At 41.4% G+C, this 15,190-nt stretch overlaps 1 protein-coding gene across 7 annotated transcripts in view; it reads right to left on the bottom strand.

Annotated features, from left to right (window-relative positions):
* LOC133417691 (potassium voltage-gated channel subfamily H member 4-like) overlaps positions 1-14,980 on the bottom strand; it is a 30,097-nt gene extending 15,117 nt beyond the window's left edge. For 4 of the 7 annotated variants that reach the window (XM_061705685.1, XM_061705689.1, XM_061705690.1 and 1 more), the window contains exons 1-7: positions 14,443-14,980; positions 14,051-14,248; positions 12,283-12,501; positions 8,498-8,853; positions 1,678-1,911; positions 719-850; positions 392-528 (exon numbers count right to left, since the gene is read on the bottom strand). In XM_061705685.1, coding sequence (XP_061561669.1) covers positions 392-528; positions 719-850; positions 1,678-1,911; positions 8,498-8,573 — 579 coding nt within the window. In that variant the 5' untranslated portion in view covers positions 8,574-8,853; positions 12,283-12,501; positions 14,051-14,248; positions 14,443-14,980. Of the gene's footprint in view, positions 1-391; positions 529-718; positions 851-1,677; positions 1,912-8,497; positions 8,854-9,025; positions 9,217-12,282; positions 12,502-14,050; positions 14,249-14,442 lie in introns of those variants that run through there. The other 3 variants (XM_061705688.1, XM_061705687.1, XM_061705686.1) reach the window with 3 other exon arrangements.
* Positions 14,981-15,190: the final 210 nt, after the last annotated feature.

Below are 15,190 nucleotides of genomic sequence, written 5' to 3'. Positions count from 1 at the left end.
GGAGGGTGGAGGCGTCCGACAAGACGAGTGGCAAACACCACTCCATTCAAAAAGACTTACAAAAGTACGTTCACTCATTAGCCACAAAATCTTTTTTTTTTTTTTAAATCCAAGAATACATTTAAAAAAATGTAATGTTTTAGTATTACGTTATGTTGTAGTCCAATACATAAATATTGCCTTCACTTTTACCTCTAATAAATGTTTGGTACTATCTGCATTTTTTTTCTGTTGGTTATATTTGACTTAATATGTTAAATTTTTTAAAATGATTATATGATATCCTTTTTTTTTTTTGTTTTTTTCAGCCCGAGCACAAAAGCAGCGAATAGGTGAGTTTTACGGCGAATAACAGCGCACGGGTTTTCAATGAATATGCAGGCGCACTCACTTCGCCCAGGTTGACGTCGCCTTTGCCGCCCCGGGAGAAGCGGCTGGTGAGCTGGTACAACAGGTTGCGCCCTCGCTTGCGGGCCTCGCTCAGGTGGGAGCTGCCCTTCCTCCGCCGATGTTTGTCCTCCTCCGAAACTAGCGCACAAAACACAGCGAGCGCTTCTGATGAGAATCGACGGAATGCTAACATACAGGAAGAAAGCAGCCCGAGCGCAAAAAGCGCTGATGCAGATGCAGCGGGATTTGACGCGAAGCCGTGCGAATTCAATGGACGCGCCTGAAAAAATAACAAATAACGGCGACAAAACGCCAACAAGACGTGCACCTTCCCTCCTGCTGTTGTGGTGACATTTTCCGTGGCTGTCGGTGATGTCCTTGAAGGAGAACAGGAAGAGGACCATCTCGCCCTTCTCGTTCTTGATGGGCACAATGTCCAGCAGGCACCAGAAGCTTACTCCTGACACACACACACACACACACACACACACACAATACAACATTAAAACATCGTCATCATCATCAGTATTATTATTATTATTATTCTTTTGGGCTGAGTTGAGAAAATCTAAAGGGCTACCACAATATTTTATATTTATTTTAATATATTAGCCGTATACATTTTGTTTTTTTAAATATGACTTCATATTACGATTATTTTTTTATTTACATTTATAAACACATTCACAGAAATAGGAAAACACACGCACACACTTGTATAGACATGTTTTAATTATTTCATTAGTTGGTGGTTAAAATAAATGAAAAAAATGTATAATACCGTTACAAGTGATAAAAATGCACCTGCACAATTAAATGGCTCTATTCTTATCCGGTTGAGTACATAATGATTATTATTTGCGGAAATGTGGTAGTTTACATTAAATTCGAGATTTATTTTTGTATTTTGTTTTTTAATTTTTTTTTATTTTTGACATTTAGAATAATGATTTATTTGAATAAATAATGACAAAGTATACAGCTCTGGGGAACAAATTAAGGGACCAAAATAACACCGGACCTTAAACCATTATTTTTTTTTCGATTTGTATTTAGAATTTGCGCGTTAAGTTGTAAGTAGTCGATAGAATAAAACAAAAATCAAGAGAAACTTAGAATATTGCTTTGCTGTCAAGTATTTCCAGAGGCGTATCATAGCATTAAACATGATTGAAGAAAAATGCATTTGCATCATTAAAGGCCTTCGTTCTTAGTCCAATAAATGCCTGGTCCTCTAATGACGCTAATAACAACGATGACGATGATGGCGGCGGGGCGCGTCCGTACCGTTCTTCCGGTAGAAGTGCACCTGGGCCTGGTACTCCTGGCGTCCCTCGAGGGCCTTCTCCATCTGCTGGGCCACGCGCTCGCTGGTGTCGGCGCCGTGCAGGAAGCGGCAGCTGCAGTTCTTCTGCATGACCTCGGTGCGCGTGAAGCCCGTCAGCTCGCAGAAGCCGTCCGAGCAGTACACGATGGGGTAGCCGCGCTGGCCCTGCGCGTTGCTCAGCAGGAAGTTGCTGTCTGCCGCTCACAGGAAAAAGAAAAACGCACCTCATCGGTCCACTCTTAAGATCAATGCCGTGCTAAGTCCTTCTTCTTTTTTTTTTTTTAACTGGAAATACAATTAAATAAAGTGTCCAATATTACAAAAATGCACACCTGTTACTTATTATTATTATTTTTTAAATCCCAACATTCGGAATGATATTTTTTCTTCTAAATCCGAACTAAAAGGCAGAATGTTAGAAAAATAATACTTTTGTATTCTAAAAAGCTCAGAGAGATACCACACTGTTAAAAAAAAAATAATATGGAAAGGTGTTTTTTTAATATTACAAATAATGTGTGGTAATGCTGAATTTTAAAAAGACATTGATTTATTATTTTTTATTAAATTGCAAAAATATTGTGTGTTGACAAGAAACCACACCATTTCCTTGACGAAAAAAAGGAAAATAAAGAATGTTGAATATCAAACGCTATCACATTTTTAAAATAAAAAATGAACTAAAAATGTACAAAATATTGAAGATTAAAACACTGATATAATGTGCTATTTTTAAATGTATTTTTTTCCTAAATTAAAATCATACATTAAAAAAATAGCTGTAAAACAGCATTTAATTTCACATTATTTTTTTACTAAAAAAATAAAACCATGTTTTAAAAAATTGAATTTGACACACTAATACTATTCCTTGTTGTCAATAACGCAAAGTTTTTTTGTTTTTTTTTAACTGCCTAGCATATGCCGAACTGGTTTTAGCATGTTTAATAAACCCAATGCAAAGTGGTCGCATTCCATCCCAAGACACAAAGCAGGAAAATAAACAAGATTTGAAATAAGATTTGAGTGCTGCTCTGAACGCAATAAAGAGGCAGGAAGCAAGTCAGCGCGTCACTTGAGGGCAAATTAAACAAGCGTGCGATGATTGCCATTTTGCCACGCTCATCAACATGCGCTAATATGGCCACACACCAGCTTGAGCTTGCGTTATTATTATTAGAAAGAATGACGGAAGAAAGCAATAAAACAGCAGATGAGAGTGTGCAGCGGCAATCCACTCAAATGCCAAGCCGCAGCACTTGTTTTGGTCATTAGCGCACACTCTGTGTTCGCTTTCGTTTTACGTCACGGCTTCGCGCTTCAAATGAGAAAGAGGCGAGCTGCTGACATGTTGTGGGAGGAAAAAACTTCTTAGCTCTTTGTGTGTTTGTTTGTCCTACGAGACTTATTCCAGTAGAATAACAAGGAAGTGAGGTTCCGCCATTGGCCTTTGCATTTCGCCTACATCCTTGACTCGTTCACCGCCGTGGATGTTTATAGTCCTCAATTGGTACGAGTTCTTTTCAGTCGTCAACGCAGGCAAAGCGACATGACATGGTTTTGTTTCCGCTCTGACATTACTTCACAAAAACAAAGAAGCGCCTAGCAGCTACTCATTTTCTGAGAAATAATTTCTTTTACTGTTATACGGTACTACGCTTTGATTTTATTTAGAAAAAAATCTTATGTCTGCTAACGTAGGCCTACCTAAGAAGCTATAAGACGTTATTTAAAACACTAGATTTTAGAGCTGTACTTACTACAAAACTGTGATGCAGCGAAACCGCAATATTTTTGCTGACAACATAGCGTATGTAATACCTAATACAGCAAAAGCCAGGACGGCGGCTAATGCTACGTAGCACTAAAGAGCGACTACCTTTAACGTGACATCAGAGTTACTCAAAGCAATCCGTTTTTACATGTTTTTGGGCATCAACATTTTCCATGTAGCTCGTCAGTGCTCTAAATCCTAAAAAAAAAAAAAAAAGGCAACACTTCTTAGGTGAACGTTATATAAACCGTCTCACTGGACCAACGGGTTGGAATCCATTTTTGGAACTTTATGTCTTTTTGTCTCACTTGTTCTGCACTTTCCTTGTTTTTCTCTCTCTCTATTTCTATTGACATTATGTGTGTACCTTTTTTTTCAGTCTTAGTCAGCCTCCTGTCTGTTTGATGGACTGACCTCACTCTGGGCTCTTTTATTATTGTTTTTCTGCGATTAAAAGGACACTTTCCAAGCAACGGCCTGGCGGAGATTTGCAAGAGAGCACGAGTGGTCCCACGTGAGCCCGGCCCGGCAATACTCTGCTGTGACGTATGCGTGCAATTGGAGCAAATCTGTGGGGTGCCGTGAAGACTTTATTGTGCCACACACGACAATTTTTACGGGCTACCTGCTACGCATAAAGAAGAAATTGTTTGAAAAACAAAACATCCAAAATAAACGCACGTTCTGGTGCGGCTTTGTGACCAAAGCGTTGTCATTTAAAAATGACACTCGTGTACCACTGCTTTTAAAGCAGTGGTACACGAGATTCACTGCTCAGCTCAGCTCAGTTCCATACATTTGCATATAATCTTTAATTCATTCACTGCCATGGGCGTATATAGTCGTCAAGTATGTTTTCAACGGACATGCATGGAAGAGGGTCTTGCCCAGCTTGTGTGTGAAATTCAGGTTTGTAAACCACTGTAATGACTAACAGACGCCAGTAGATGGCGGCATTGCGTCACTTTAGATTTGAGTTCGGCACAACTTTTGAGTGGAAGATAAAGATTAGGCGGTAAATCTTGACTTGTCACGTCAATTATGAGGGAAATAAATGCCAACACATTGGAAGTTGGACAAGTTTTGGCACCGCACACTCTAACAGAATTTGCGTGTGTGTGGTATAAACATGTCGCGATTGTGAGAAAAGATTGAGTGAATGGTGAACTCCATGTAAAAAAAGCCACCGACATTCAGCTCCAGCCATACGGCGAGTCAGCGTCGCTCACGCCACGTTTCATAGTTGTAGATCTGTAACTAATTTGTTTCCATCAAAAGACATTTCTTAATCTTGTTTTTGATGTCTTGTAGTTTGAGGTGTCCCAAAAGCAAAAAAAACAACCCATGTTCTTCTGCTGATTACTAAGGAACCAAAAAAAATGTTGAAATCAACAGACGCTATTCGTTCTTTTGGTGGATTTGGTCCCAGAACACAACGTTGGTTGTCTCTTAAAAGATCCTTCAAAATGCTGGCAAACGGCTGGAAATATGGGAAACTCTGCTTTAAAAATGGTTGGTTGGGAATGAAAGTTAAGAAGCAATGACGGCGTGTTCGTGTGTGTGCGTGTAACATTGCGACCGCCGCTTGCTCGTCTTGCGAGTGAAAGGTGTTTGCCGAAGGGGTGCGGGTACAAAGGGGCTTCTTATCTGCGCCTGCAGCTGCCTCCACACCGCCGCTGTCACCGTGTGAAAGTGGATACGCCACGCAAAAATACACAGCAGCATGCGAATGCGCGGCGCATTTGACACGTGACACGAGGAATCCTTAAAAGCCGACGCGATCACCTTTTTACTTAGATGTTTGTGCTTCTTACTTTGTCAAAATAGGCCAGTTACTTTTTTCAACCTCCGCAAATGACGACGAAAAAGCGACATGTCGGAACAATCTGAAGAAAGATACAGATAAGATGTACTTTTCCATCTGTTACTATTAGCTAATTTAGCGGTTTTGTTAGCCAGGTCACAACATTAGCAAAGCTATGTTTTGACAACATAAAATCCTGAGCTAGCTGTCTTGTTTTTCTCAGTACGAACACTATGTAAGTTGTTAAAAAAGAAAATGGCTAGCATAACCATTGACGCCAAGGAGGGCGCTCAAATTCTTATACAACGGAAGAGCGGCGACTCGTGCCCGAAACCGAATTGCGTCACTAAGCGCCATTTTAGCCACGCCTCCCCCCCGTCCCCCGCCCCCCAAAAAAGGGAAAACTGAAAAGGTGAAATACAGTTTAACACTATATCTCCACAACTGACGACAAAATAATTGTTATTAACGGTCTTGTCAATGTTTAAGGAAGTTCAACAGTGTCCATAAGACTAAAACAAAGTCGAAAAGAAAACAGAGTTGAAAATTAAAACATGTTGTCGTAGCGAGGACGGAGACTGGCGCTAGCGTTAGCGTCAACTGTTTAATTGCTTTACAGACTCAAGTAGTTTTAAGAAGTTGTATTTCCCCCCCCCCCACCCCCGAGTCCCAATCAATAGTGGTGCGAAATGAATGCCCGGGGCTAAAGAAAATTTATTACAATTTTAATTGCTTTTTTTTATAATGAGAGCAATAAAACAGAGAAGTTAATGTAACAGCTTACTTGGACTGACACGAACCATTGGGTGGCTGTGTAAAATATAAAAATGAGTGTGCGCGCGCGTGTGCGTGTTTGAGTGACACGTCTGAGCCAGTGTTTTGACATTTGCTGCCGCCGAGTCGGCACTTTTTCTTCAGATTTGTTTTTTGCCAGTTTGACACATTTTCCACTGTACTGCCTCAAACAATAACCGTTCTGCTTAGCCTTGTTCCATAGCTCAACAGATCATTAGTCATAATTCACCATATAAATCACCGGCGTTGTCGTCTGCTTGAGTAAATAAAATAAACGCTACACCTCAAATAGACAGCTCCCTTTAGAAAAATAAACTAAATACAATGGACTATGATTAAGAATAAAGGAAGAAGATTGGGCTCAGTAGGTGCTGCTGCTGATTTGGTTAGCAACAGACGTCTAATGACTGTTACATATTTTGATGTCCAAGCGTGAACATTAGTGTCTAAGAAGTGAGGTACTTACAATTACTAGCCATTGTTTTTTGGGGTTTTTTTTGCATCTCTGCTCGCTGTGAGTCCCGCACGAGAGGTGGCGCCCTGTCACCCGGGCAACAGGACGGCAGCTATTTTGAGCGGCGGGCATTTTGGCTCGGGGAAGAGTGTAACAGTGGCAACTTTGGCCTTTGCTGAGGCCAGCCAGCTGGGACCAGCTTTCCTATACATTTTGCACTTATTGCAGAGCAGTGACGGCGTCGTTGGCATATGTCATGGGGCAGTAAAGATGGAGCCCTCTGAAGTCTGCCTAGCAACAAGTGGTTGCAAACATGGAACTTGATTAGTAAAAAGAATCAGAGAAATTTGGTCCATCTGTTGGTTAGGGAAAAATAAAAAAAATAAAAAAGACAAATCTAAATTTCACTGCAATCAAACAAAAAACAATCAAATAAAAAAAGATTTAAAAAAAAAAACATGTTTTTAACTTTTGCCAAAAAGGTCTGTCATTGCCTAGAGATGCCACAAGATGGCGGCAAAGCACGACACGAAGCTCCTTAACTCACTTCAACGCAGTTCTTTTGCACCAAGATGCCACAAGATGGACCCAAAGCAATGCTTGTATAATACGCAGGGCTTCGGCGCGGTGAATAGGTTTCCCCAAACTAAAATTAGGGCATACGAAACCCGAGATGCCGCTGTACGTAAAATAATAATATGATGAGGCGATTAGGCATTTCTATGCTTCTACAGTCAGAACGGCCCTCTGAGGGAAACCGCAACGACAATGTGGCCCGTGACAAAAACGAGTTTGACACCCCTGATCGTAGACCCACAAGAGCATTTTGACGCGAACCGCCGTGCACGTCCCACAACAAATAAAGCTCAGGGGGGGCTGGTAGAAAAACGACCACAAATACTCAACGTATAGAATAATATGGCAAAATTGCATCATATTTCTTCACGAATTTAGCGTGGCCCCTGGAGGACTCGAAGCAAGACACGCACACGCGCGTCCCCACGGCCGCCGCCTACAACGGGGCGCACGCTCCCCCGAGGAGGCTGTCGCTACAAAACAAGAGCACGGCAAAGCGGCTGCCTACGCGGTCGCCGCCGCTGCCACATGAAAGCGTGACAAACGGCCCGTCAGTCAGTTTGGCGAGCACAAAAAGAGCAGCCGCTAACTATTGCGCTTTAGAAATCATACAGTTAAGGAAACAATTCAATCAAACATCGAGAATGAGAACGTTTGTGCCACATTTGTTTTGCTTCAAGCCAATGGACATTGTGCTACTCCTTTTGATGTGCACGCCTTGGCCACCAGGGGCAGTATAATACAGCTGTAGCGCTACACACATAGAAGAGTTGCACAACTGACTCAGTGAGCTGCGATATTGTTTTTCGTTGTTTTTGGGTTTTTTTAAATGAAATATGAAAAGAAATCAGCCAATTCTGGGTGCTTTCGGGTCAGATTGAACATTTCAAAATCACTTTTTTTTGTTTTTCGACTGCCAGTTGAAAATGGAAAGAACCAACGATAAAAAGGATGACTCCAGTATCGATAGTGAAATGATGACGATCTCAGAACGCAGTTGCTATTTCGTTGCATGGATGGCAACAGGTGGATAGAAAAACGGAACGCTACCTTTCGCCATCTGGTGGGCGAGCATTTCTTTCTTCTGCCTGTCACTACACGTCACTGGCAAACATACATTATCATTATTGGTAGTCAAAAAGTCATCTTTTATGTGATTGGAGTACGCAGTCCTTACGTTAATTAGCTCCTCTGTTACATCGCAGTCAGGTCGCGGGCACATTTGCAACATTGGCAGGAAACTATTTATTTGGTTGTTTCATTTCACACTTGCTGGGAGGGCAGCAACGCTAGCAGGCAACATTAAAAAGTACATTTTTCCTTCAAATATCCCGTTGAAATAAATGACGTATGATATAGGAAGCAGCGTGCACTTACGGGTGCCGTCGAAGCGAGTGGCGATGTTGTCCAGGAAGGTGTTCTGGGGGGCCAGGAGCCCCTTCATCACCGGCATCTTGAGTCCGCTTCGGGGTCGGGGGGCAAGGGAGGGGTGTCGGGGGGTGGGGGTCAGGAGGGGGTCACATCACTCCAGAGGCGTGGCCGAGGGGGGCTCCACGAGGGCGGCGGCGGTCGACCATTTTCGGGGGAAAAAGGTAAAAAAAGCCCAAAAAGGAGCCCGATCCAAACATGCTGCGAGGAAGTTGCGCGCCAGATCGTCGCATCTTCCGCTCTCCTCCTGCCGCTCCCGCATCCCGCTCCCTGTGAGGCGGCGGCCAATCAGACGCTTGCGTCCTCTGAGAGCGAGCGAGAGGGAGCGAAAGAGAGAGAGAGAGAGAGAGAGAGAGCGAGAGAGAGAGTGAGGAGCTGACAGCAGCCATGGAAGCCACTATCAGCACATGGCTTTTGTGCGCGCCAGGAGATGGATGCTTTCTATTGTGTTTCCCCCTGACGGGACTCTCGTTTTACCTTCACTTACATACTGTTCATTTTCCACGCACACATACCGTAGTATGTTCCGGATCAGCATTGACCTGGGCCAAGAATATCTTCACGATAATTGTACATTTCAAATCACGAACCACAGAGATATTAACAAACAGATGATGTGGATCCTTTTTTTCCCCCGCATTTATTTAACCTTCATTTAACCAGTTAAGGCGATCGAGTCCGAGCTGGTCTGAACACAAAGAATTTATTCTATAAGGCAGAAGAAGAAATTCAGGAATTGGGACAACTCCTCTTCTTTGATCGGTCGCTCCGGGATAGGCTGATCTTTAATCGCGTCATCCGGCTGACCATATTTGGCCAATCCTGTTGAAACTTGCTTCCTTAACGATGTCATAAGTATGATTAATTGTGAGGTTGATTTGAATGGAATCTAGGACACTTACACCTTTACAAAAAACATGGATGAATCCAAACATTTGCGGAAGACAAAAGATTACCGGTCATAAAAGATTAGCAACAAGACGTTCCGCACGTTTTACGGGAATCTGTGCAAATGTGGTGGCTACACAGACAGTTCTCGGGACTGTTACAGGCTCCATTTTGAGCACTTTTACTACTATCCCATGACAAAAAATGATTTCACACTTTTCAAATTCATCACCATTTTCCTTCATTCAACACACAGTGGCAAATCTAAAATCCATTTTAGTAGACGGCGCAATATCTTCAATATTTTCATTTTGGGGTATTTTGGGTCACTTCAGATGAATGAAATTGAGGGTATTTTTCAAATGTCAAAACGTCAAAATGAAAACTGGAACCAAACGCTGTTAAAAACAAATGTTCCCATTTCGTCTCATCGACAGCTGCGATGCCTTTTGTTACTCTCACATCGGAGCCGTTCTGACAAATTCAAGCTTGTGTCGTGAAAGACCCTCAACCCCCTTCGCAGCGTCCTCGTGAGAGAATTAAGGCTCCGCGGAAAGAAAAGCCGCTAAAAGCGGATTAGGCGCATAAACCGGGAGATGTTTTTCATGACGACGTGATGTTTAACACGCTCAAGTAACACGTCCCACAAGCCCAACAAACAACAGGTGGGAATGCGCTCAAAGGTAATATTTTGCTATAATAAGGACAAAATCCTACAAATTATAACATACAAATACATTACAGTTGTGTTACATTTTTTTACAATTACCACGAGACAATAATACTCATACAAATACAAGAACATTATGTCGTTGGTGATAATATTATTCAACATTTACGTCATTGTTAGTACAATATTACACGATTCTCGTTGTTCGTGATGTTACTTTGTAAAAATTCAAATTGCGCTTCGCTCAGGATTAGATTGCAAATACTCTTTCAAATCTAATTAATATAAAACTGCATACAATGCAGAGAGTGGTAAAGGTAATACATAAATAGAAAAGAATAAAAAGAGCAGAGGGATTGTGTACTAATGAGAAACATTCAAATTATTTGTAAAATTATTAAATCAAGCCATTTTTGAGTTTGCAAAAAAAGCAGTTTGGAGTTGCCATAAGATGGCGGCAAAACAATTAAAATAGAGAGGATCATAAAGCATCAACACCAAGTATCTAGCATGTACAGAATCCTGAACTCATGTTACATAAACTGTATTTAATAGTGAAATAATGTAACGCAAACAAATCAACTTCACGAGACTCGTTAAACGAATTAGCTAGCATACAAGCTAACACAAAAACCCAAAAAGCTACAAATGTCAACCTCCGAATACGCGGGGGCTCACTCTACCGCTGTTTTCATAACATTTTTGAAATAAAAAAAAAATAAAAATAAAATAGGGATGGGCAAGTACCGGTAACGGGGATTGATATCGGGCCGACGCTGACCTCATTTCAAGGTTTCGGCGACTCGTGAAGTGTGCCGATACCAGCCATCAATACTTAAGGCAAAAAAAATTTTTTTTAAATGGGAGTCAATTGAGTTAAGTCCTCCTCGCCAGTAGATGGCGCTACACTGCGGTGGTTTGATACATCGCTGATTCATCATGTGCGTCAGAAAGTACGAAAGGTGGTTGTTCACAATTATCTGTCATTGTGTTCATTGAAATTGTATGAGTCCAAAGTACAAGTGGTATCGGTACTTGGTACTCGGTACTACTCAAGAGTGAATACAAAAAAGTGGTAAAGAACCTCTCTAAAATCTAAGTTTGGTTTGCGGCGGGACTCGAACCTGCAACCCTTGACCCCCTTCCCCTTCCCCCTCCCCCCTCCCTATTTGTGTGCTAATTGAATCTCCTCGAAATAACGCACACGCAGGTACATACACGCACACGCGAGCTTCCACGACGGTGATTAAAAATGAATGGCGGCCGACGCGGTCGCTAATTAGCGGATGACTTGGCCGTTACGCTTGGTGAGATCAATGGCGGAAACACAAGCGGAATGAAAGTATTACCGGCGTAATGTTCCTCCTCTCGGATTGCGTTCCAGCTCCGGCCGCTCTTCCTATCTTTCTTTTTGTTTTTTTCCTCAATTGGATGGCGTCCGGCCTCATTGGCGTCCGTCATCGCTAATCCATTAAACATGCCGCCCGCTGCCACGCCGAGACGAGCGCCTGCCGGTGGATATCACGGGACGGGAGCGCCGTCCAAAAGAAAGGGGTCATCTCGGGGTCATCGGCAACCGAAGAAAATACAGTGGCGCCTTGACTCAAGAGTTTCATGACCAAGCGTTGAGGTCAAAACATTTGTATCTCAAATCAAAACCTTCAAGATTTGACTGTAGAGGAAGTCATGTAGACGGGCAATAACACAATAGTCACAGGCAGATATTCTTTATCCTCTACGAAGAACAACTAATCTTACTGCATGCAGCTTGCTAAGGAGCTGTGACCGTCTCCGTGTATGTCTGTGTTAATATACTGCCCCCATCTGACAAAGGTGTGAACAACAGGAGCTGCACAATGTCTCCTGAATTGTGGCCCAAAATGTGGCTAAACTGTTTCATTTTTTTTACATTTAACCATGTCACTGTATGTTGTTTTATAAAGTGCAATATTATAGAGGGATGTTTTTTCTTTTAAAAAAAAACCAAACCAAATGTTTTTCAGTTTTTTATGGCAGGCTGGAACAGATAAGTGGCATTCCCATTCACGATTTGAAATACTTCCATTTGTATCTCAGGGCACCGCTGTATCTGTTAAATATTATCTGGAATTCATGTACACTGCAGTAACACCAATACTTGGAAAAAAATGCACTTGAAGTACTTATTCTCGCTTACTTGCCACCTCTGCCTTCATGACGGAGCCCGATTCCCTCAATGAGAAACTCCGCACGGCCATCGACGAATCCGAAGCCTCATTGTCAAATGTCAACGATTTGCACTCAATTGACATCAGGCAGATGTGCGCTCGCGCGCTTAAATCCTTCAAGCACGAGGGACGGATGACGATAGGCCCGACGAACACTTCCTGGCTAAAAGCGCCACCAGGGAAGAAATCTGCAGCGAGAGAATGGAAAGCATCAGTAAAGGCCAATCATTCATGACAACTGGGAGTCGAAAAAGTTGGCCGGACTACGAGTGTGTGTGACGTGCGGCAATGTCAAATGTGGACGAGAAAATAGGACGGCGCTGCTAAAAATATTGGCCCACTTGCCAACAGGGAGACATGCAAGCTGTGCAACACCACGTGGGACTGTGGGGAAGGAAATTAAAAAAAAAAAAAAAAAAAAAAAAAAAAAGGAAAAAGACTTACTTGGGCAAAAAAAGAACTGCGACAATATCACTTGTTTTAGGATTCATACACTTATAACATAAAGTATCCATTGCAATACCCATTAAAAATACATATATAATACTTTAGAATTATTTAAGGATCCTACTGTAATAATATGCCAGTGCATTGCTTTACAGCACGCATACATTATCAAAATAAACTGAAATTAAATCTATTGGTTCACATGAGGAGGGACAATTCAAGGGAAGTTATGCAACAGCGACCTCAAGAGGCTAATGTTGTCATCACAATTCTAAGAAGGGAGAGCACGTCACGTGCTCGCCAATTTTCCATCTCAGGTTGACATTGGCACATAAATCACACGGGAGGTTGCCCAAAATATAAAAATGTATATATAATGTATGTAGTTTTGGTGACTTCTGATTAATAGATAGATAGATAGATAGATAGATAGATAGATAGATAGATAGATAGATAGATAGATAGATAGATAGATATTCAAAATCTGGTCTGGATTTACTTGAATTTTCAACAGGGACGCCTGCAAAAACTTTAAAACATTTACATTAATTTTTTCAATTCCTCTTTTAGTTAATCCAATTGAAAATAACCCATTTCTTTTTTAATTGAATTTTTAAAAAGAATGAAGGTAAATTCTCTTTTGAGTATAAAATTAACTAAATAAAAATGTAATATTTGTAATGAAATGATTAATTAAAACAGATTGAATATGTGTAAATTTTTTTGTTAATTTTTTCACCATTTTACAAGAAATAATGTGCTAAGTCATAATATAATGTGAATTTTTTATGAGAATATAGTTGTAATTTACCACAGGAAAAAAAACAAGGAAAAGTCTTATTATTCCAATTCTAAAGTTCATAATTGTAATTTTCCAAGGAAAACTGGGTAACTTTAAGAACAGTCGAATTTTTTTACCCCCCAAAAAAATTCAATAAATAAATAAATACCTGAATTCAGTTGTAATATTACAAGAAAAAAAAGATTTAAACAAATTAATTTTAAAAAGTAGACAAAAAAACAAGATACCAATAAGTCATATTACAAGAAAATAACTGAGTATAATAAGGAGAGGAAAAAGACAAAAAATACAAAAGTAAATACACAAATATATACCAAAAAATAAATAAAATAAAAACACCCTCAAAAATAGTATTAACTATAAATAATATTTATATCAAAAATATTTTTAAAAAATCATGAATATGTATTTTTTTAATGCATAGAATTAATAAATCAATGATAAAAATATGCTTAACACTGAATGAACAAATAATTTATTTTTTTTACCCAGGATTCCGCTTCCGACACAGCAGTAGTCAAGCAGCCACCGCGCGACGACTTCCTTCAACGCGTCCAGGAACAACGCCTCCGCCGTCGTCTCGTCCTCCGAGCGGCTCTCCGGCAGGAACTCGCAGAACATGGAGCGAGGACGCAGCAGGTAGCGCCGCACGGGCTCCTCGGGACAAAGGTTCACCCCGATCGGACCTGCAACATTTCAAACCAATCGTTTGTCAGTTTTCATTGAAACACCTGCACAATTCATTTGCAACACATAAAAGTACTCATTTTGCCAAAATAAACTTTGGAATCTTACTTTGACAACAAAGTGGTATTACCATTATAAAGTATATATTATGAGACCCAAAAAAAAAAAAAAAAAACCTGGCGCTTGCACTCACCTTGGATTGGATTGACGCATAATCGAAGCGTCTCCCGTAGAGCGCGTGTTCATTCTGGTGGTGGCGCTGTTGTGTTGTTCGGGACGCCTTATTAAGATTCCCACCTGCCTTCCAGGCAGGACATGCCCTGCTCAAATATTACTGGCTCCGGCACACGTGCTGCTGCAATATGATTGGCTGTTGTATGACTAGAGCACGCCCTACTGCTTCCAGGCCGGAGGATGGTCATCTCGTTCCATCGGCGTCGCTTGCCCTTCCGCGATGCAGGCGCCAATCGTGTTACAGCGGGGCGTGTCCTGCCAGGAAACTATGTGGGAATGCTAATGAGGCGTCAAGCACCTACCCTCAGTTTGGACCAGTATGGCGACGCGGCCGATGTAACCGCTAAAAAGACCACCAAGGCGGCTCGAAGAGACGACATAGCCACCTTGGGATGTTTTTGTCGGAATTGTTTTAGTCGTTAAGGCGAACACTGGCTGTGAAGAAGAACTAGTTTGACAAAATATGAAGGAGCATCGCCAAGTTCTCCTCCAGATCATTCGTGTATTCGTCACTTCCGTGTTTGGGGGGGGGGGGGGGGGGTACTGCGTTCAGGTCCCCACCAAAAAAAGGGAATTTAAGTATTCAAGTTATAATTTCAGTTTCTGTGTCTACAAAAGCACAAGAATATTGACAAAAATTAGCCATGCACATTGGACATACACATTTGCGATTGGAAGCTGTTGTATAGCAGAGAAGGCGAAGATTT

The sequence above is a fragment of the Phycodurus eques genome, chromosome 19 (genome assembly GCF_024500275.1).
Source record: "Phycodurus eques isolate BA_2022a chromosome 19, UOR_Pequ_1.1, whole genome shotgun sequence".
Taxonomy (NCBI): domain Eukaryota; kingdom Metazoa; phylum Chordata; class Actinopteri; order Syngnathiformes; family Syngnathidae; genus Phycodurus; species Phycodurus eques.
The sequence above is the reverse complement of the archived record's forward strand: the minus strand, read 5'-3'. Positions and strand labels throughout refer to the sequence as shown.